Raw genomic sequence first — 21532 nt, forward strand, 5'->3', positions numbered from 1 at the left:
TATACTTTAAACCTCCTAGCACATATCATTAACGGGAGAAGCTCTCCTCCAAATAACATTTTTGGCAATCACTTTATTAATGACTGCTTAAGTATTAGATCAAATAAGAAAGTAGCCATGTCACATTTCATGAAGCTCTTTATTTTTTAGTTTGCGTGAATGAGGATTGCCGAATTCAGCCCTGTTCTTCTCTCACGTATTTTAACAACCTTTGCACAGTGAAAAAACATTTCATAGTACACTCATTACTAATCATACCATTCCACATGTAATTATTATGCATTATTCATACATTGCCAGAGAATGCATTGTCTTTTATTAAAAAGCAAATGACAATAGAGCTGAATAAATATACCTTTTGAGGCCCGGTTTCTGTGTCTTCTGAGGTGACCAGTCAGTATTGGGAAGCTTTATCTATAAAAACAAAGCAGGAGAGAACAATGAAATCATACACGTAACCTATGTGTTCTTCCCCAGAGACTGTTCTTTGAATTTTGCTTAGAATAGTGTTTTCCCAGCTTCAGTCTCCTACTGACCCCCAACTGGCAAGATTTTTAGCATATCGCTGCATGAGACCAATTTGCATACACTCATCCTTAATTACATTTAAATGGAGATGATTTGCAGGTGGCTTGGTTATAATGAAAATCTCTGTTTCAGGAAAGGACTGTATAAAACATAATAAGAAGATGCATAACGAATTATAGCAGTCAGGTAATGGATCTATGGCTCTGGTGCTCAACCTGCAGCCCTGGGGTCACATGTGACCCCATGTTACTTGTGTTGCCTTTGAACATCAGTAGTCTGTAGTGGGGTTGGGAGCGTTGATTTTTAAAAGAGCAGTGATCTCTAGCAGTTTGCTGTAACATGTTCCCAGAGGTCACAATGTGTTCTCCAGCCATACCTATAGCATTACCACAGACTATGACCATGTAGTATCTCTGAAGACTCTTACAGTTGTCTGTAGCATTACACATACTGTACATTATGTGGATGATTTATAAAATGTCTGCCCAGCCAGACTCTGAAAAAATGCAGTTTGCACATCATTCCCGACATTACATGGAGCCGAGGAGCATAGGAATTCCTATGCTTCTCAGCTCCATCTATTGGTGGTGATTCCATGTGGTCAGGATTTGCCCAGCGTATGACTGGGCGGAGGTTTTATAGTTTTGCCCCTTGGTGAACAGTTGAGGCTCCCTATACTATGTAGTTAGACTACCATTGGTAGAGGAGTGTTTTATCTTTGATGATAACTTCTACTGAAGGCATAAGATGACTTCTACTGGAACAGGTTCATAACAACCTGTTCCATTTTGGCTGATATAAGTGCTAAAGAGGTATTCGGGGAAAAAATAATTTAAGGTCGGTTGGACACAGTATCCCTGCACTGCTTATCTCCAGTAATGTAACATGTTAATGTAGATGGAAAGCATAGGTACTATAACTAATCAGTTTTGCATTTTCATATTCACCTCATGTGTCTTAATAAAGAATTTTCTGATAACATTCCCTTATACCATTTTCTTCTTTTGTTTTTAGGTGCTGTGCCCTAGCAGTTTTCATTGCAGTTTATGTTCCTGAGGTGGTTTCCCCACTGCTCCATCCAATTGACCTCATAGGAAGTAAGAGGAATCCCCCAACAGGGACACAAAAAAATACCTGACAAAGATTCCTATTACCACCGCACATGGATGTAAACCTTCAGCAAGCTTGTCAGGATAGATTGAAATGTGAAATGCAAAATACAGAGGAAACATTTGTTACTTTAACCATTTTAATATATCTAAAAGTGTAATGGTGGGAAATGAAAAGGAGCTGTTTCACAAAGCAGCCAATCAGTGAGACAAAACAATAGTTTTGTCTCATTGTTTTTTCTCATATTGTTTAGTTAGCAAAAGATAAAAAATGCAATTTGATTGGTTGCCATGAAAAACATCTCCGTTTTTACTTTCAGGGCCTGTTCTCTGCAATATACTTAAAATGCAGCCTGATCAAAAAGGGCTGCACTTTACCACACTCCTAATATACACTGGTAAATCAAGTTTCCAAATATAACCTATTTATTTTTTCCTTTCTGCTTCTGTCCACTTAGAGCTGTACAGGGAACCTAACCTTTTGCCAATTCAAATTTACTGCCTGGTGGCTGCTAAGACATCTGCAGACATCTTCAAACACAGGTGTATTTATATCAAAGAATAAATCCGCAGAAGTCCTTTGATGTGCTTTGCTCCTAGATCACAGCTCCTAGCTCACAGACTCAAACTAAATCACAACCTGTCCCTTTCATAATGTACTCTATCTGTCCCTATCATAATAAAGTTTTATTCCAATTTAATATACGTCTCTGAAACAAAGTATACTTTAAAAGGCTAAAAACATGAAAAAAAGTGAAGTGACTACAAAATTTAAAGAGCAGATTACATGATCAATAGAAAAGACATTAGCAAGGATTCTAAGCCAAGGCCTTGAACCACCCTTGAAAATTAGGTACAGTCATAGGCATGCGCACGGGGTGTGCCAGGTGTGCCTGGGCACACCCTAATCACCCAGAACACAACACCAAAAATCTTAGCACCAGTACTGCAGACACACCACATCACATATAGTGTGGATGGGGCTCCAGGCTTCGGCTGCTATAATGTCAGCCCCACCCCCTGTTCTCTCTGATGACCTAATTTAATTGGCTGCTGGGGGCAATCAGTCCACACTGTGGCCGGAGCTGTCAATCCTGCTGTGTCCCCTCTCTGTGGCACGTCACACACCCACTCTCACCTGTCCCCACACTTCCTACTACTCCCAAGCTGCAGTTATGTGTGTGTGCGTCTATGTGTGTGTCTATGTGTACATGTGTGTCTCTATGGGGTCTATTCACAATGCTGCCGAGGGCATGACCGATCAGAAGTGAAGTGAGCCGAACACTGTTCGGCTATTCACTTCAGGCTGGTACGGCTGATTTCAGCCGACTGTGTGTGTGCTCTCTGTAAGCTTTCTCTCTGTGAGCTTCACTAGCTTCTCAACCCCTTGAGCATACAGTGCCTGAATCATATTCTTCTATCTACTCTGCAAACTCCTTAGCCCGCATTTACACCTCGGGGTAGTGCAAACATGAATCGCGTTCGCACACATTTGTTCCCTGCGCTTGTCGCAAGTCCCCATTGGTTTCAATGGGTTCATATACGCGCAACAAACACAGCAAATAAGATCATGTAGTAGTTTGCGCTGCACGTGTTCCGTGTTTCTTGCTTCCATGTTTCTGTGCATTTTCACACACAGAAATTTGGAGCAAAAACGTGCGTCTTGCCAGTCGCATTTGGGGGGCCATTAGAAATGAATGGCACTGCAATGGCATTGCTCGTTTTGCTGCATTTCCGCGACTGTACATTGGATCAATTACTCATAAATTGCATTAAGGGACACCATAAAAAAAAACTCCCCTGTGTTCTCAATCACCCGCTCATCAGGTTTCTTGCACCGGTGCCCTGAGGTTTATATCCAGCCTCAGTCTGGAACTACAAAGTTCACATTGCAATGTCATTCTTTCATGCTGGTACTTGTAGTTCTCCATTGTGGTGATGGTGGTGGAACTGTAAGTCTCAGTTCCTATTAGTAAAGATAAACATGAGCATGTACATATAAAGTGTTGCTGGGATGCCTCAGTGTATGTATACAATGACTGCCACTCTTATTTCTCTTTTTTCCTCAAATAACTCCTTGTGTATTTAACTAGAGATGTGGAAAAAAACTGGCCCACAGGGAAGGAGAAGTATATTTTCAAAACTGAAACCTCCTGGCATTTGCTCAAATAGGTATTGCAAAACGAGATAACATTCAGTTGTGTTATCTTTATCTTATAGAAAAGGCAGAAGCTTTGTTCAAATTGTGTTGTGGTTCGGGCGCATATGCGTCCACTGGTTCTTCCCAATATTTTAACAGTTTATCTCTTGCTAAACAGAAATTCAAGAAATTGTCAGAATCACAGAGAAATACCAATGCCCTCTACAGTGGTAAAGTCCTCTCAAGTTACTACAATTTAAAGTATGACCAAAGTCAAAACATTTCTTTACATTTTTGGATGGTGTAGGGAAGTGTAGTGGTAAAGCTCCATCAGTTTTTTTTTTTCTATCTGTGCCCCATTGGGGAGATTTCCCTTCATTTTCTTCTCTATAAACAGGAGGTGAGAGAAAATAGCTCCAAAGTAAGGGAAATCGCCTCTTATTGTGTCCCCATTGGAAGATTTCTGCTCTATTTCTGTTCTGGTGACAACTTTAAATTCTGGATTTTTCCCTCACCTTTTAGTTCTGGTGACAGCAGTCAACAGGACAAATATAGAAGATGAATACACCTAACAGGAACACAGGATGCAATAAAAACCTAATGGGTTCTAACCCTTTTCTGTTGGTTTCTTCCTCACTTTCAGTGCCAGTGGCAATGGTCACCTGGGCAAATCGAGAGGGTGTAGTTCCCTAACAAATGCACCGACAGCAATAAAAACCTTACAGGGGTTTTACCACCCATCATTATATCCAAATCTGAAATAAAAGTTTGGGATTTAGATACACTTTATGTAATATTCACAGTATGCCACTGAAAATTAGTGGAGTTTAATATAAAAATAGTCCTTCAATATTTCTACATGCGTTGCTTCTTTCCCTAGGCTACTGTGAGTTGCACTGTGTATGAAAGATTACTGTAGTTAGCTTAAGGTGATTTCACCAGTATTTCTTTTGTACACATACACAGGTCCTATATATATAGTTATGATAACCACCTAATCAACAATATCTAACAAAGAGTGTGAGGCCATGAGGTCATAGAATATGAATCATAAAGAAAGTGACAAGAAAAGTTTGTTCTTAAAGTGACATTAAACCCTCAGATTTTTTAACATAAAACAATACTGTAATGTGTGCCTTACTGTAATCCATGGTTGTTTCCCTTCTCTTTGATGCTCTTCCTTTTAAATCTGTATCTGTTCTCATGCTGGGCAGAACTTCTGTTTTGCAGCAGACTGTCTTGTCTCAGGAATGGATATATGGTGTCTGTGTATAGGTTTGTAACCTGAGCCAGCACTACAGGAAGAGGCCCTGAGCTGCAAAGGGAAGTTCTCCCCAAGCATGAGAAGACATGAGGATTTAAAAGGAAGAGCAGCAAAGAGAAGGGAAACTACCATGGATTACAGTAAGGCACACATTACAGTATTGGTTTATGTTAAAAAATCTGAGGGTTTAATGTCACTTTAAGTTGAATTTGTATGTAAGTTGGAACAGGTAAATTTTTTAAGTGTAACACCAGCCCCAAATAATTTTTTTAGTTTAGGATTTTAGTTTAGGATAGCTCCCTGTAACATTTGTTTTGCTGTGTGTGCTCCTGTTCAGAAGATTTCCCCTCACTTTCTGTCCCTGTGACAATTGGATTTTGAAACTTTGGGTTGTTGTGGAAACAAGTATTGGTGATAAAGCTTCAGTGGAGACACCTTTTTCCCATTATAACTCTTACAGGAGTGAATTTCCCTTCGTAAGGGTAGATTTTCTTTCACTTCCTGTTGTCTAATGGACAGGAAGTCAGATTAAGGGGTCTATTCACTAAGCTGCCGAGGGCAGCCAAGTGAATGACCGATCTGAAGTGAAGTGAGCCGAACACTGTTCGGCTATTCACTTCAGGCTGGTACGGCTGATTTCAGCCGTACATCGGCTTGCTTCGCGTGGCTTCGGGTCGGCCGAACATGCTCAGCATGTTCGGCCGACCCGAAGTGCAGAAGGAGTTCGACTCAGCCGATCCAACATCTGGATCGGCTGAGCCGAACCTCCGGCAGGCTACTCACTGCTGTTCGGGCTATTCTTAAAGATGCCGAACAACAGTGAGTGAATAGCCGAATGCCGCTGAGCCTCCCTCAGAGGGACCGAGCAGAACAGAAAAAGAGTGAAAAAAGTAAATAGAAAACGATTGTGCGGAGCTAGCAGTGACAGCTAGCTCCGCCCAATAGTTTCCTATTGTCCGGCGGCTCTGCTGCTGTAAAAAAAAAAAAACTCTCCCGGGCGCTCTGGGAGCCTCCCGCTCCCGGCCGCCCAGGAGAGAAACAGTGATGTGTCTTTTTTTTTCTTTACGCTGACACGAGTGATGTCAGAATAAAAAAAAAAAGAAAATTTCCCATTGAAAAGCATTGGGACATTACTATTGGCTATTTCAATTTGCAATAGCCAATAGTAAACTAGCATTGTACCCGCCCTCTGCTGATGGACCTGATGGGGAACTGCAGCAGAGGGCGGGTTTACTATTGGCTATTGCAAATTGAAATAGCCAATAGTAATGTCCCAATGCTTTTCAATGGGAATTTTTTTTTTTCTGTATTCTGACATCGCTCGTTTCAGCATAAAGAAAAAAAAAGACACAGCAGTGCTTCTCTCCTTGGTGGCGGCTGGGAGCAGGAGACTCCCGGGGCGCCAGGGAGAGTTAGCTGTTTGGAGATCAGTGTCCCTGGTTAGCAGGTAACCAGGGACGCTGATCTCTCTGAAAGTGGCCAGAGCCAGCCGTAAGATTACGGCTGGCTCAGCCCAGCTGTCAGAAGCAAGCTGTCGGCCAGCTACTGGCTGGCCGCTTGGCCAGCTTCGACTTTCAGCATGGCTCAGCCGAGCCGATGCATATGCGTTCGGCTCGACTGAGCCGCTCGGCCATGATCGGGAGCTGTACGGGCTATTGTGAATAGCTAAGGCCAGATCCTTCGGCAGCTTCGTGAATAGACCCCTAAATCTTTCTAATGAGGATACAGACAGCAGTAAAAACCACACAGTGACCTGGAAGAAGAGGCGGCCACCGCTTGTCTGCATGTCTAACAAGAGCCAACTTCCTGTAATGTACATAGAATACTACAAACCAGACCCAAAAAGGCAGTCACATCTTGTCGACACGAGCATGGTAGCATTGCAACTACTGAAATGCTGCGCGGTACACTTTGGCTGCAGCCTGCGACCCCCTGCTGTACAGTAATATCCTCCGTTTGTAAGTAGGGGTCTTATGTAAGTCGGATGTTTGTAACTCAGGGACTGCCTGTATCAAAAATCCGTAAGTGCACAAGATCCAATAGAGATAGGCTTTAATGCCACCTGTGATGTAATAGGCCAGACAAATCATATACTTTCCTATTAGGACAGTGCCACAGACACACCAAATGCCATGTATCTTTGATAAACTACCATTTAAAAGTAAATGAATTTTAGGTTTACAGCAATGGTACATTAACCCACGGCATACTGTATATTACTATGGTTGGCAACTGCCATGTAGCCTGAAAGAATCAATTATTATATGTAATACATTTCTGCAAATGGGTAAAACATTCTGCAGCATGACTAGTACAATTAAAATTGATTTCTTTGCATTAGGTGATTTAAATAATTAGTAGTACTTAAATTATTCAGCTTTTGATAATATTCCTCTTTTACCATAGTAATATATAATCATCATTTACCAATTCTGCTGAAAGCCAGCTCAGTGTACCCACCACACTATTGCTGTAAGCTTCTTGCTTTTCCTTCTAAATGAGACGTCAACTGTAAAGCTGTAACATGGTGTTCTAAATTGCCCTTTTACTGCAAATAATGCATTTATAAATGAATGCAAGTATTTCTTTCATGGAGTTGAAAAAAAATGGATGCTTCTCTGTGTTGTTTGACAACCATTAATTCTGATTCATGTGGCTTTATATTTGCACAAAAAATGAAATTGTGTAATGAAACAATGCCAAGTAGATGGAAAATAATACGATGCTGACATCTAGTGGTAGATACCACACTCCAACTTTGTAGCACACTTAGGCAAAGTCTAAAAAGGTCAGTACAATTGCTATCAAGCCATATCATTTGATTAAATTAATTACATCCACACCATCTAATTAACGGCGTTCGCACATCCTTTTCAAAAATAACCCTGCTAATTATGTTATCAAATAATTTGCTGCCGCACATATGGGGGCCATATGCTGGAAAAATACAGTATAAACTTGATTTGAGCAGCTGCCAATATTCTATATCTAGCCACCAGGATGAAACGTCATATTTCTACTTAAATTCCTGCCGATATGCAGTTTGGTTTATATCTGGGAAGGAAGATGATTACGGTGTTCAGTAAATTTACAGAGGTTTAGTCTTCCTTTTGTAGATAAATGCTTTTTCCATTGACTCATAGTGGTTGATTTACTAAAAGCAAATAGACCGTTATCTTTGTAAGGCCATTTTCACTTTGCAAAGGAATTTATTTAGCTTAGTGAATGAGATGACGCTCCGCTGTCTTCCATAATCCCATGTGCAAGCAAAAATACTGTTATTTTAATTTTCTTTGCATGTGATTGAGTATTCTTTACAATGTGAATTTTAACCACATTCACTAAGCTAAGGGAAAATTCCCTTGAAAAGTAAACCGCTTATTTGCGTTTACTAAATCAACCCCAAATTAAGTATTGAAGACAGCACAGCCAGACCGCTAGCATTTCAGAAGGAGATCAGCAATGTCAAGAATCATATTTCAATAATAATAACAATAATAATATTATGAATAATAATAATAATAATAAAATAACAGTATTATTAATAATAATAATAGCAATAGTATAAATATTTTCAATTTTACAGAATCTAATTATATTCCAGTTACATATGACTGTTCTGAACACTTTAAAGGTAGCAATGAAATGCAGAATGCATATACAATATAGACTCAACCATATGAATACAAACACTTATATTTACAACCTGCGCTAGTGTTGTAGAAAGGATACAAATATTTTTGAAGCCAATAAATCTAACAAATACTGACTTTTAACTTAGGGACTAATTTAAGAAGCAGTGGTATGGCTGCACTGTGACCATACCGCTGCTATAAAAAAAAAAAAACACTGCACATTTATAAAGCATTGTGATGAGCTTCACAAGTGTGATCTGTGTTTCACCAGCTTTGGGACTCTGAAGCTGGGGAAGTACATTAAAAGTGAATGAGCATAGGAGGAAAATAAAAAGCCGGAAGGATGGCCCGGTCATGTGGCCTGTCAAAATCATATGACTGGCTCATCTCTAATCGCAGAGCTCTCTTTTCTCCATTGCACAAAGACAACTCCATGGGGCTTTGCTGGCTACACACCGTGGCCCAATTCTTATGACTTGGTGGGCTGCAGTATGCATAGCTAAGCAATAACGGGGAAATCGGATAGTGTTATCTGACCTCTGTTAAGGAATGAGTCCCTTAATGCCTCATGTATAAAAAGTGTGCTAATTTACTGTTTCAACCAGTTAGCTTCCAACTGCCATTCTTAAAGTTTGAATTTAAAAATAAGACACGAAAGGGGGTTGGTTGGTAACTATGCTTATACACTTTAGGTCTTTATTTATGCATTCATTAATTTATTCAGACAGGTATTTATGCTTTTAAAAACTCAGAGGGGAATTTATCAACACTGATGCAGACAAAATCTGGAGCAGCTGTGCATGGAAACCAATCAGCTTCTTTCTTCAGTTTGTTCAGTTAAGATTTGAACATGAAAGATATAGGGGTCTATTCACAAAGCTGCCGAGGGCAGCCGAGTGAATGACTGATCAGAAGTGAAATAGAAGCTGATTGGTTGCCATGCTGCTCCAGATTTTGTCTGCTCCAGTGTTGATAAATTCCCCTCATAGTATTTTAGTTTTATTCAAAATAGATCTATTCTCTTAGCCTAGTCCCATAATATCTTAATCACTTTCCAAACTATTTATTTTATATTTACTTATTGAAGCCGAAATAAAGTAAAAAAATAAAAAAAAGTCTCTTCTGCCAAAAAAAACGTATTCCTCTCTCCCCCAGTCATTTTTTTTATTTTTTTGTGTACACTGTAAAGCACGTGCTGGGTGCAGGGCGATGTGCTGTGTTCATGCGCAGTAGTTACATCATTACTGGCCACCTAATAGCAAAAGAGGGCTTCTGAGAGCATGGAAGTGGCAGGGGTGGAGATGGCAGTGGTGGGAGACAGCACTGAGGACCAAAGTTCTCAAGGGCACACATGTAAAGTAATGTGTACAATAATGTACGCATATCCTGTGCATACTTGCACATTAGGACAAAAAAAAATACAAAGCACTTTACTTCCCCTTTAAAGGAAAACTCAGCTTACATGAAAAAAACGATAAAAAATATATTACTGCTACACTTGACATTTTGTAATTTAATGTGATAAACGCTTAAGGGTGTATTCACTGAGCTGGCGTAGGCAGCCGAGTGAATGACCGACCTGAAGTGAAGTGAGCCGAACACTGTTCGGCTATTCACTTCAGGCTGGTACTGCTGATTTCAGCCGTATAGCGGCTGAATCAGCCATACATCAGCTGAAATCAGCCGTATATCGGCTTGCTTCGCATGGTTTTGGGTCGGCCGAACATGCTCAGCACCGTAATACCGTAATATACAGGGGTACAGGTACTCCTAGAATGAGATGCTAATAGGTTGGACTTGATGGACTAATGTCTTTATTCAACCTCAAATACTATGTAACTATGTTCGGCTGAACCGAAGTGCAGAAGGAGTTCGACTCAGCCGATCCAACATCTGGATCGGCTGAGGCAAACCTCCGGCAGGCTACTCACTGCTGTTCGGCCTATTCTTATAGATGCCGAACAGCAGTGAGTGAATAGCCGAATGCCGAATGCCCATTGGAATGCATTGCTAGATTCCTCTTGGCTATTTTAATTTGCAATAGCCAGTAGTAAACTAGCATTGTACCCGCCCTCTGCTGATGGACCTGATGGAAAACTGCAGCAGAGGGCAATACAGTACGGCTATATCCTTCGGCAGCTTTGTGAATAGACCCCTTAGTCACTGGTTGTTTAAAACTGTAAAATACAAATAGTGCTTCTATGACAGCCCAGACTAGCCTTTAGTAGTCTGTAAGTGTATAGAACTCCTCTAAAAATCGTATTTCCTGCTTGTTCGATTCACTCACTGCTTTTCTTAGAAGTCTGCACTCAGATAACAAGTCAAATTAGAGGCATCCTCTGCAAAAGGTGTTTTATTTCTGTGAGTTACTTTCTAAAGTTGGCGAACATTCGATAATGCTATCAGAGACTTGACGAATGTTGTTTGAAATGTTGTTTGATTCGATTTTCGGAATAATGGCGTTTCCTGAATGAAAACCACATTCACTATTAGAATTTTTAATTCGTTTGAGAAAAGAAAAGATTTCCATCCTGCTACTTTTCTTTTTTTTTCCTCCCCGCTTTTAAAAATAATTGACAATTTGATGATCACTAACTATTAAAAAACCAAACGAACATTCCAAAAACAAATTTTTCTGAAGAAATTCTACTGGTGCATGACCAGCTTTAGTCTCATCCATATGTGTGTATACGTGTGTAACATGGTTGAAGCAGAACTCTGTGTAAAATGCGGGCAGCACAGTGGCTTACTGGTTGCCACTTCTCCCTTGCAGTACTGGGGGTGCCCATTTCAAATCCCAGCCAGGAGAATGCAGGAAGTTTGCATGTTCTACCTGTGCTTGTGTAGGTTTCCTCTCACACGCCAAAGACATGCTGGTAGGTTAGTTGGCTACTGTCTAAATCGGCCCTGTGTGCATCTGAGATAGGGACCTTAGATTGTAAGCTCCTTAAGGCAGGAACCGATGTGAATGTGCAACTAAGCCCTCACGGGCAGGGCCCTCCTTACCATCTTGTCTTGAATTGTATTGTGACTGTAATGTCTTCCTTATATTGTAAAGCGCTGTGCAAACTATTGGCGCTATATAAATCCTGTATAATAATAATAACTATGTAAAGCGCTGCATAAATTGTCAGCATTATATAGATACCAGTAATAAATTTAAAAAAAATTCTTAACCCTTGCAGCGGGGCTACCCCAGTTAAGTGCTTGTTTTTGTCTAGGTTCAAAAATAAAAAAGCTATACTCGCCCAATCCTCCGAACCAGCTACACTGGTCCCTTCTGCCTTGCTCCTCCTGCGTTGCAGCGGTCTAAGAACCCTGAGTGATCACATTCTATACACGGTGTATAGGACATAAGGACACAGCTTACATATAGAGAGCAAGTGTGCTTCTCTGCAGTATGCTGGCAAGGGACAGGCTTTTCTACTCAAGCGGTGGCTTTGCACACCTTTGTTATGATGCACCTGGAACGTACAGTGTTTAGCTGATTTAAATTGAGCTTTAAAGCCGAAGTAAACCACATTGTAAATGTGTTTTCTTGCCCTAGAGTTGAAAGTAAGAGTTTACGTGAATACACCTTGCAGTGTACACAGAAAATGGAAAATCGCTGTGGGAGAGAGGAAGACTTTTTTTTAGAAGAGACTTTTCATGTCTCTGCTGCCAAAAATCCCTACCTCCCAGCAATTTTTTATTTTATTGACTTTACTTTTCCTTTATGTTACATAACACTGAATAACATAATTTTGTTTAGACAGAAGAAATTCAGCAAAGGCTCAAATCACTAAGGTAAAATGACCCTTAGTTGCCATAACATTATTTTCAGATGTGAGAACCAATAAAACAGTCATGTGGCTGAAAACAACAATTGATATAGCAAGTAGCACATGCATTATAATTTAGTGAACAAAGCCGTAAGATCTTGGCATAGGATTAAAGCATACATTTTTATATTATGGCTTTTATTGTTTCAGAGCTGTCTAACTGTGGATACCGAGTATGACATTTTCCATAATTTGAGCAATTCTTTCCATTAAAATAAATTAATATAATGTGGTTTTTAAATGACTGAAAGGAAGAGAGTCGGGGTACCATTTTGAAGCTATAGTTAATAAAGATGCACTAAAATATGTAAGATACATTTTCAAGCAGGTCACTCAGGGAACAAGCAATAAAAGTAAAGCATAAAATACAAAAATGAAAAAATTAATTTGCAAGTATCGCCTAAGTTCATTTTTAACGTGATAGAAAAAAATAAACATTGTAACTTTCCCAAAATAGAGGCTTAATATTGTATGGCTTTGTACCACCTTTGAAACACAAGAAGGCAAATTTATGGATTGAATTTATAAATTGTTACAAGGATTAAGTACCACCTCATGAATAATTTACATGTGGTTTGTTATACCCGGATAGATCAAGGCATTCTGGCAACTGGCTGGAATATTTTATTCCAGGTACCCTTATCTATATTCTAACCCAGATCTGTTTCCCAGACAAGCATATATGAAGGTTTGCCTGGAAATGTCATATTAATGAGGTAAGAGTATAATTGAGAGGTAAGACGTTGCATTTGACGGGGCTCCATAGAGATATCCCTATACACATTTTCCTCTTAATAAGGAGGACCCAGAGGAGGGGGTGACAGAAATATTTTAACTTAACTGTGAACAGCAAAATATATAAGAGTAAAATATACCATGTGTAAATTTAACGAATTAAATAGACCAAAGTCTAATTATATTCCAAAAGGCCTTTGCAGATGTCAAACCATTAAATAACCATTCCAAGACATTTTTATCACAATATAAAATCTCTGTGGCCAATAGTATCAGTAACATTTTCTATAGATTTCTAGTTGGACCAAAGTCTCAGAGAGTTAGACACTATTTTCACAAAAAATCTTTATTTCAAAGATAGACATGACAAAAGATCTCCAGGGCACTATAACTGAGAATACCGCTGAAATGTTTCTGGCTTTAGGTAGGCATTAAATATCTTGGACAAAGGGAGAGGGAAAGGGTCACATGCAGGACTCATTCACATGTGTGTGTAGATTTTAGCTTGAGCTACTGAGCTCTACATACAACAGGCTTTTTACAAGAAAGGAGAAAACAAGATCCTGGAAACATGTTAAAAGGATATTAAAGTATACCTAATATTCATATGCAATATGTTATATGTATGTGACATAAAGAGAACTATTTCTAAATGTTGTATTTTTTAGCCCTAACCATAATAAATAGAAAGAACAGATAGAAAAAAAGTTTTTCCTCTTTATTTTGCCTCTTGCCATTTAACTCTACATTGTTATTCTCTTAGGATAAAAAAAAGAAAGAATTTCCCATAAATCTAATATTGAAAAATAAAAGTTTACATTTATAATAAGGGATGGGCTCGATGTTCGAGTCGAGCAAGAGTTCGACTCGAACATTGGCAGTTCATGTGTTCGGCATACACACGAACTATCAGGGCATTCGGCGGGCTGTTCGCATTGCGGCACTGTGCATAGGTCAGATGCAAGACTTTGCCCAATCAGGGCACAGTACTCTGTAAGAGCCATGATTTGGCAAAGTAATGATGACTTTGCCCAATCATTGCTCACCTGTCAGATGCCGTACAACTGTAAACAGTTGGGCAGAGCTGGCTAGCTGTCACCGCTCAATTGTTTATATTTTGCCGGCGGGATTGTTTCAAAAGTCTGTCCTCTTTTTAAAAACTTTTATTTAACCCTTCAGTGAATGGACAGGCCTGTGCTCGGTTCAAGGGTCTGGTATGGAATTTTAGGGGGGGCCCACATGTTTCTCCCTCCATTTTTGGGGGTGGGGTTCCTCCTTACAATTCCTACCAGATCTTAAGGATCTGGTATGACTTTTGGGGGGAACCCCACACTTTTTTTTATTTTCTTTTGTTAAATGGGATCCCTCCAAACATTCCTACCAGACCTCAAGGGTCTGGTATGGTTTGGGAGGGGGAACCGCACACTTTTTTTTTCTTTATAAATGTAAAGAAGTGGTTTTTTTCATAGATACATGTCCCCCAGGGCAGCACCTGGATCCCCATACCCTTTTTATGGCCAAATAACTTGCATATAAGCCTTTAAAATGGGGACAATTGATTTTTCAAGTTTGGGTCCCACAGACTTGCATTGAGTTCGAATTCGAATTCAAACTTTTTCAATGTTCTAAAGTTCGAATTCAAACCAAACATGGTGTTTGGTCCATCACTTTTTATAATACCTAGGTATATTAATGGGAGTTAAATAACAGCACAAGTCACATGTCCACTGCTGATGTAGAGCATTTAGGGATTGATATCACCTGCATGGTCTTGTCTTTTCTTTGGCCTATCCCAAGACTGAACAACTTCTACCATACCTCATTGCAGGTGATGCCACCAATTCTTAGATGGATGCAATATGAATAGTAGCACATTCATAAGAGTACTCTGTTTATGTTGTCATTAGGCTGGCATCAAATTATACAAAGAAGATGCCTTCGTTCAAATCCATGGCTCAAAGGGAGGAAAAGACACCCTCCAAATTGATGATTTATTTGTATGTTCACATCTTTATTTTGTCTGATGCAATCTACTGTCATGTTCAGGCCCTCTACTGATTCATCTGTGAATTCCAACCAACCTCAACAAGGCCCTATAAATATACAGACATTGGATGGATTTACTAAAGGCATATAGGCTGCTCATTTTGCAAGGGAAGTTTCTCTTAGCTTGGTGAATGAGGTGAAGTTGTGCTGACTTCCATCATCCAATTATGTGCAAGGAAAAATACCTTTTTTTTTTTATTTCCCTTGCAGATGATTGGGTATTCCGTGCAAAGTGAACTTTCACCACAATTGACAGAGTAGGCTTAAAAGATGTATTAGTAGAAAAAATCAATCACTATATAATTTGAAAGGCAGTGTTTCATGTTTCCTTGTGTGCACACCAACACGAATAAGCATGAATGAAGGGAGAAGTGGCCTTCAGTGGAGGAAGAACAAGCTACTGCATTGGTAACACATTTTTGGTAATCTCATTTGTATTAAGACTTTATCCTAGAACTTTGCAGAAAGCTCAACCATACTTCTCCAACAGTTCAGAATTTTACTGGTTTGGACATTTTTAGGTCCTTAAAAAGAGAAGTAACATGAAGTTGGTGACAAAGTCTGGCTAAGTGAAGGCAGTAACTTACTATGTCCTATTTTTTTATTATTATTTTTAAAGGTTGGGATTACACAAGACTTCAAGACTGGCCCTGTAGGCCGAAAGGAATTTGTGTTTAAAAGTGTGTTTTGCTGGTAAATGTATTCATCTCATCTCCTGTATATCGCTACTTAGTCCTATGCTACCATTCCTTATCTCTAAACATAAAGTTTATCTGAGCACATCTATTTCAGACAGCGATACTTGCTTTATATCTCACAACCTACAGTGGCATTTTTTCTGCAAAACATTCAGAGTTTGTACTGTGATATATTGATAAGTCATCTCCACAGAGGGAAGAATTATCTGCTATTACTGCTTACATTTGTCAGAGTTAACATAAAACTTCTGCCTTCTTGGGAAATAATATTATAGCTTTTTATTATATTGTGTTATTTTCTGAGGTACATATTTTTTCGCTGGGCTTTGGCTTGGTTATCTTTACTACAGACCTTTAAGTACATGAAGCAAACTTGTTAGGTTCTGCAACATTTGTATCTAGCCTTGCTGCTTAAAAGTGGGCATCACAAGGTACCCGCAAGTAGTTCTTTGGTCTAAAGTGTACATTTTTCCTGTACACCATGAGAGCCCCTGTCATGATGCAGTCAAAAAGCATAATATTTTTGGCTTATTGCCATAAACATTTTTAATATTACAGCCAGCGAGAAGGTTAATTCAGAGTATGTATAATTTCTTAACAAATAAAGTGTACAAAGTTAATTAACAATCTGCATAATTAGCCATACCGTTGGGAAAGGTAAATGTTTAATGTGTATATCTACCCAGCAGGATTCATTTAGACCCTAACCTGGTTTTTAATTGCTCTAAGTCATGCATGAATCTGAAGAGACTGTTGTGTCACTGTTGTATGTGTAGATAGATTGTATCATCTATTCCTAAAAGCTTTGTTGTACCTTATTCCCGGACTGGAATCTTTTTTTTTTTTATGTGTGAGTGTGTGTGGACATTGGGAGAAGTGGCCATGGCAAGATTCTAGCCCATGGGATAACTATATTAGAGACATGGGGAAATCCCTTACACTGCCACACAACTATTAGAGAGCACCAGATTGTATGCAAGATTTGAATCTGCCTGTGTTTGCCCCATCAGCTAAATCTGGGTGAGTCTCCTTATAGCGGCAGTGAGCAGTATTGCAGGAAACTTGAGGGGTGGATTTTGTAAAGGCAAATAGGCTGTTCACTTTGCAAGGGAATTTTCCCTTACCTAAGTGAATATGGTGAAATTCACTTTACAAAGAATAAATAAATACCCAATCATGAGCAAGAAAAATACAAAAAATGCTGTATTTGGCTTGCACGTGATTGGAAGATGGAAGTCAGCAGAGCTTCACCTTATTCACTAAGCTGAAGAGAAAAATGCAAAGTGCAAATTCCATTGCAAAGTGAACAGCCTATTTAATTAATCTAAGGTACCTGTGCTATGGTAATAACCACACACCAAGCTCTGCTAAAAATGTGTATAAACCACACAAATTGAATATATATGTGCCAAACTGCACTGCGCTAAACTGTGTAATATAGTTCAGTGACTCAAATTAAAGTGCATAAATAAATATCCTTTATGTTTAAAGGACATTTATTTGTGCACTTTAATTTGAGTCGCTGTGCAAGTGCAATTTGGCACACATGAACAGTCTATTTGCCTTTAGTAAATCAACCCCTGTGAGGGTGTATTTGTGTTAAAACTAGAAGTAATATTGTCTGGTTTAGATAACCAGTAACTGCTAGTGAGAGCATTGTGTGGTCTGTGAAGCTTGTATGCGGGTCTGCTTCAAAGCAGAATTTACTGACTAAGCGTCCGGGGCAAGGTACGTGTGTTGTGGTTGTTTAAAGGAGAACTATGAGGTGAGAGCTTTTCACTCACCTCATAGTACTAGCCGACCTGTGACAATGACACATGAGCGAACACATACCGGCATTCGCTCACCTCTCGATCCTGTCACGGCAGATGCTGGATTCCCCCCTCCCCGCTCCGTTCCGCCAGCGCTGACTGGCGGAACGGACAGGGGAGGGGTCGGGTACAGCTGGCTCTGCCTCTAGATGGGCAGAGCCAGCTGTCAGTCACGCAGCTGGGCGGATCCAGACATAATTGTCGGGATCCGCTTCAGCTGCGGCGTCTCAGTATACCGTGAGCAGCAGCTTGCGGTATACTGCGGTGCCTCGCGGTATACTGAGCCTAGGGTGACTTGAGGACACTAGTTTGTGTCCCCCCGTTACCCTAAGGAAAACTATGGGGAAAAGCCTTAACCCCATAGTTCTCCTTTAACAGCAGCTACCTTGTGTCTGTGGATTTGGTGGTTCTTACAAGAATGTGCCAACATGCTGGCCAATTTCTGTGGATGAGTGATGGATGGCGATACATTGCTCATCGCTTGGCCTTCCATGTCCCCATACTCCTTCAGTATCCCCTGGTTTGCAATCCATGACACCCCTTTTCCAAGAAGCTACTAAAGACCTTGGCCTTTTCTGACGTGGGGGGTTCTTGGCACCTTTCTTAGGAAAAATTCCAACGTTATGAGCTATTTCCTTTTAATAACATTATCAACAAGCCATACCCTCCATGCCTTTCAGAAACCAATGAGAGTGCCGTTATAGACTATTGATGCTCCCTTACTGGTCTGTGAGCTCCAAATCTAAAAAGTTGGAGAATCTATTCAGTGCACAACTGGGATTGCCTGTGCTCTTTACGTGCACAGATTCATAACAAAGCTATGTACATGCACTTTAGCATTGGACTCAAAACACTATCTGGTAAGTCTGCTTTAATATACAAGAAAAAAAAATAACATTGTGAAATTGTATTTAGTATTACTAATTTAATAATGTACAGTAAACTGCAGCAGTTTGTAGCCACTGAGAGGAACTGTCAGGGATTTGTTTTCGTTCGCCTGCCACAACTAATTTTCCATTGGTTGCCATGAGTTATTGCTTACATTTCTCTTTCTACTGCTTTATTTAACATGCCATCCTGTTCACAAAAGCTACACAGGAATAACACAAAAATAAAAAGACTCATCGTGGATTAAGCACCCATAAAAGCTATTATATATTATTAATTTCGTAATACTTTAGAGTTGACATAAATGATATGATCAGCTCTGACAATATTGCTTAAAAGGGATTTCCTAGTATTTAAACTTGACAAGATAGCAAGAATCAAGAGTGAAAGTAACAGACAGTCTGATGCTGATAAATGTTTTATGTAGACGGTACATCTAGAAGGGTTGAAAAGCACTCTTAAGACTCCTCTGGCCCTTGTTTAAATTAGTCACTCACAAGAAATTATTAGGATAGATTTTCAAAGATGATATCGTGCAGAGCAACTAACTTTTAAAAGTACATTTAAAAGAGACTAATTTAAATGTGGCCTTGGACAGATGAATCATTAAAAAAAACAGAATGCGACTTACTTTTCAATCATAAAAAGTAATTGGTCTGATGAAAGGTAGACTTCAGTCAAAAGCAAAAATGTAACATACATAGCAAACATATACAAAATACAAAACATTCTTGTGTTTGTTTTTCACTGCAGCATTGTTTATCTATCTGCGCTATACAGTGTAGATAGTCACTGTTAATCCCCGTTCACAAATAGGAGTTTTGTCGCTCAAAGATAAGCGCAGCGCAATGTTCCCATTTGCTTGTCTTGAGAGCAACAAGGAATCTCATTCATTTCTGAAAAGTGCAAAAAAAAGCACACAAAAAACGCCTGTCGTTGGAAAAAGTAAATAAACTACGTTTTTGGCAGATTGCAACTCTTTTTGGTCCCATAGACTTCAATGGGAAACTTTGTGTGACAAAACATGCGACAGAATGCTCAAGAGTGAACATAGACCATAGAAATGAATAGCATTCCTTGCCTTAGGCATTTTATTGTGCTTACCTTTGAGCGACAAAATGCCTTGGTGAGAACTTGAAACTAAAAGCTGACCATACAGTGGTAGATGTACGAACGTTCATATGAAACATCTGATCACAGCATGTGATATTGCCATCAGAAACCTGACAAATGTTGTCTAAAAATGCTGTTTGGTTTTCACATTCTATATGGGAATTAATAGAGTTTCCCAGAATGAAAACCACATTTACTGATAGAATTTTGTTCGTTTGAGAAAAATGTTCCAACCTGCTCCAATTTGTTTTGTCACTACAGTCAAAAACGATCGTCAATTGGGCCCCATCAACTATTTGAATGTTCTGAAAACTAATTTTTCTGAATGAGATTTGACTGATGTATGGTCAGCTTTGCCCAATGTTACAAAAATCTCACGTACCAGGGAGGCATAAGCACACCCAACAATGTCAAAGTGGCATCTGAGGGTTTGCATATACCAATGAAACCATAGGGTCAGCATAGCTCCTAATAAACATGCTGCGGAGTACCCTTTTCCATTTTTGCAAATGGAGTATTAGGAAAGGAGATTTTTACTGCCTTGTTCATGGCCCTTGTCCTCCGTACTGTACTCTCAGTGTAAAGTCATGAGGTCGCATTGCACCAAATGACAGTCTTTGCCCCACTTAGCAAGCCCTATCCAGCCAGGCTTCGAGGGGTCGTTTTAGGATTTTATAAAAAAAAGTAAGCTAGATTGCATGGGCTTTCTGGCTGTAGCATAGTTGCTTCCTGAGAAGCATTAGCAGTGCACTGACTGATTTTATTTGGTGCCTGGAGCTGCTTTAAAAAAAAAAAAAACTTGAGCAGTTAAAATGTAATGGTGTTCCCATAGCAACCACTCAGATGTTAGTTTTCTTATTTTGCCTCAGACACCAGCATGGAGATCGGCCTAAGGACCCTGTGCGTCTGATGAAGTAGAAATTGGTGATGACCTGATCATTCCTTTTTGATTGATTAGAGCTCCCCCTGTGTATGCCACTACAAATAAACCTGTGTTTTTAAGGAAAATAACACGTTCTCTAAGAGGAGGGTAGATAAACTAGGCACTGTGTTTTATTTATGCAGGTTATATTTTTATAGGATTATATTAATACCACCTTCTATAAGTGAAAGTTCAGCCAAATTCTGTGGATAAAGATAGAACCCCTGACAAGTTTTTACTGCTATCTGAGAGATTTCCTCCCCTTTACTGCCAAAGTAGCAATAGTTTTATGGACAGGAGGTCTGCAACAGGGACAAAATGTTGACAGGAGTTCTAGCCTTCACTTACACTTTACATCTTACCATCTGTCTATACCAAGCACTGCCTGCTGTAGCATAAATCTTTTCCCAAAAAGTTGTACTTTGGGCACAAAACTTTTGTCTAAACATATTCCTCGTTAGCCACAAAGGATATAAATGTACTTTGTGTACACCAAATGCCTTTGCAAATGCAGATATCATCATGTAAATATAGTAGTGACATCATCACTGTAGTGCACATAGCCTGTGGGGAGAGTAGAGCTGTGGGAGGGACTCAGCAGGCTCCACCCATTACAGGCTGCCTGCAGAAAACTACAGGAGGGGTTGAATACAACTAATCACTCTGCAGAAGGAGAGAGAGCAGCAGTAACTGGTCTTGATAACAGGAGATTTACACTTACTGCACAGATCCTTACCGATTATGTTATTATTATTTTACAATAAAAAAGATTGAAAATAGCATATTCATATGTAATATTTACATATGCAGCCATTAAGTGGA

General features: G+C 39.5%; 1 protein-coding gene across 1 annotated transcript in view; it reads right to left on the bottom strand.

Annotated features, from left to right (window-relative positions):
* LOC108799976 (protocadherin-10-like) overlaps positions 1-21532 on the bottom strand; it is an 89591-nt gene that overhangs the window by 26794 nt on the left and 41265 nt on the right. The window contains exon 2 of the mRNA XM_018571929.1: positions 356-414. Within this exon, the coding sequence (XP_018427431.1) occupies positions 356-414 (59 nt within the window). The remainder of the gene's footprint in view (positions 1-355; positions 415-21532) is intronic.

The sequence above is a fragment of the Nanorana parkeri genome, unplaced genomic scaffold (assembly GCF_000935625.1).
Source record: "Nanorana parkeri isolate BGI_ZX_2015 unplaced genomic scaffold, ASM93562v1 scaffold1868, whole genome shotgun sequence".
Classification (NCBI taxonomy): Eukaryota; Metazoa; Chordata; class Amphibia; order Anura; family Dicroglossidae; genus Nanorana; species Nanorana parkeri.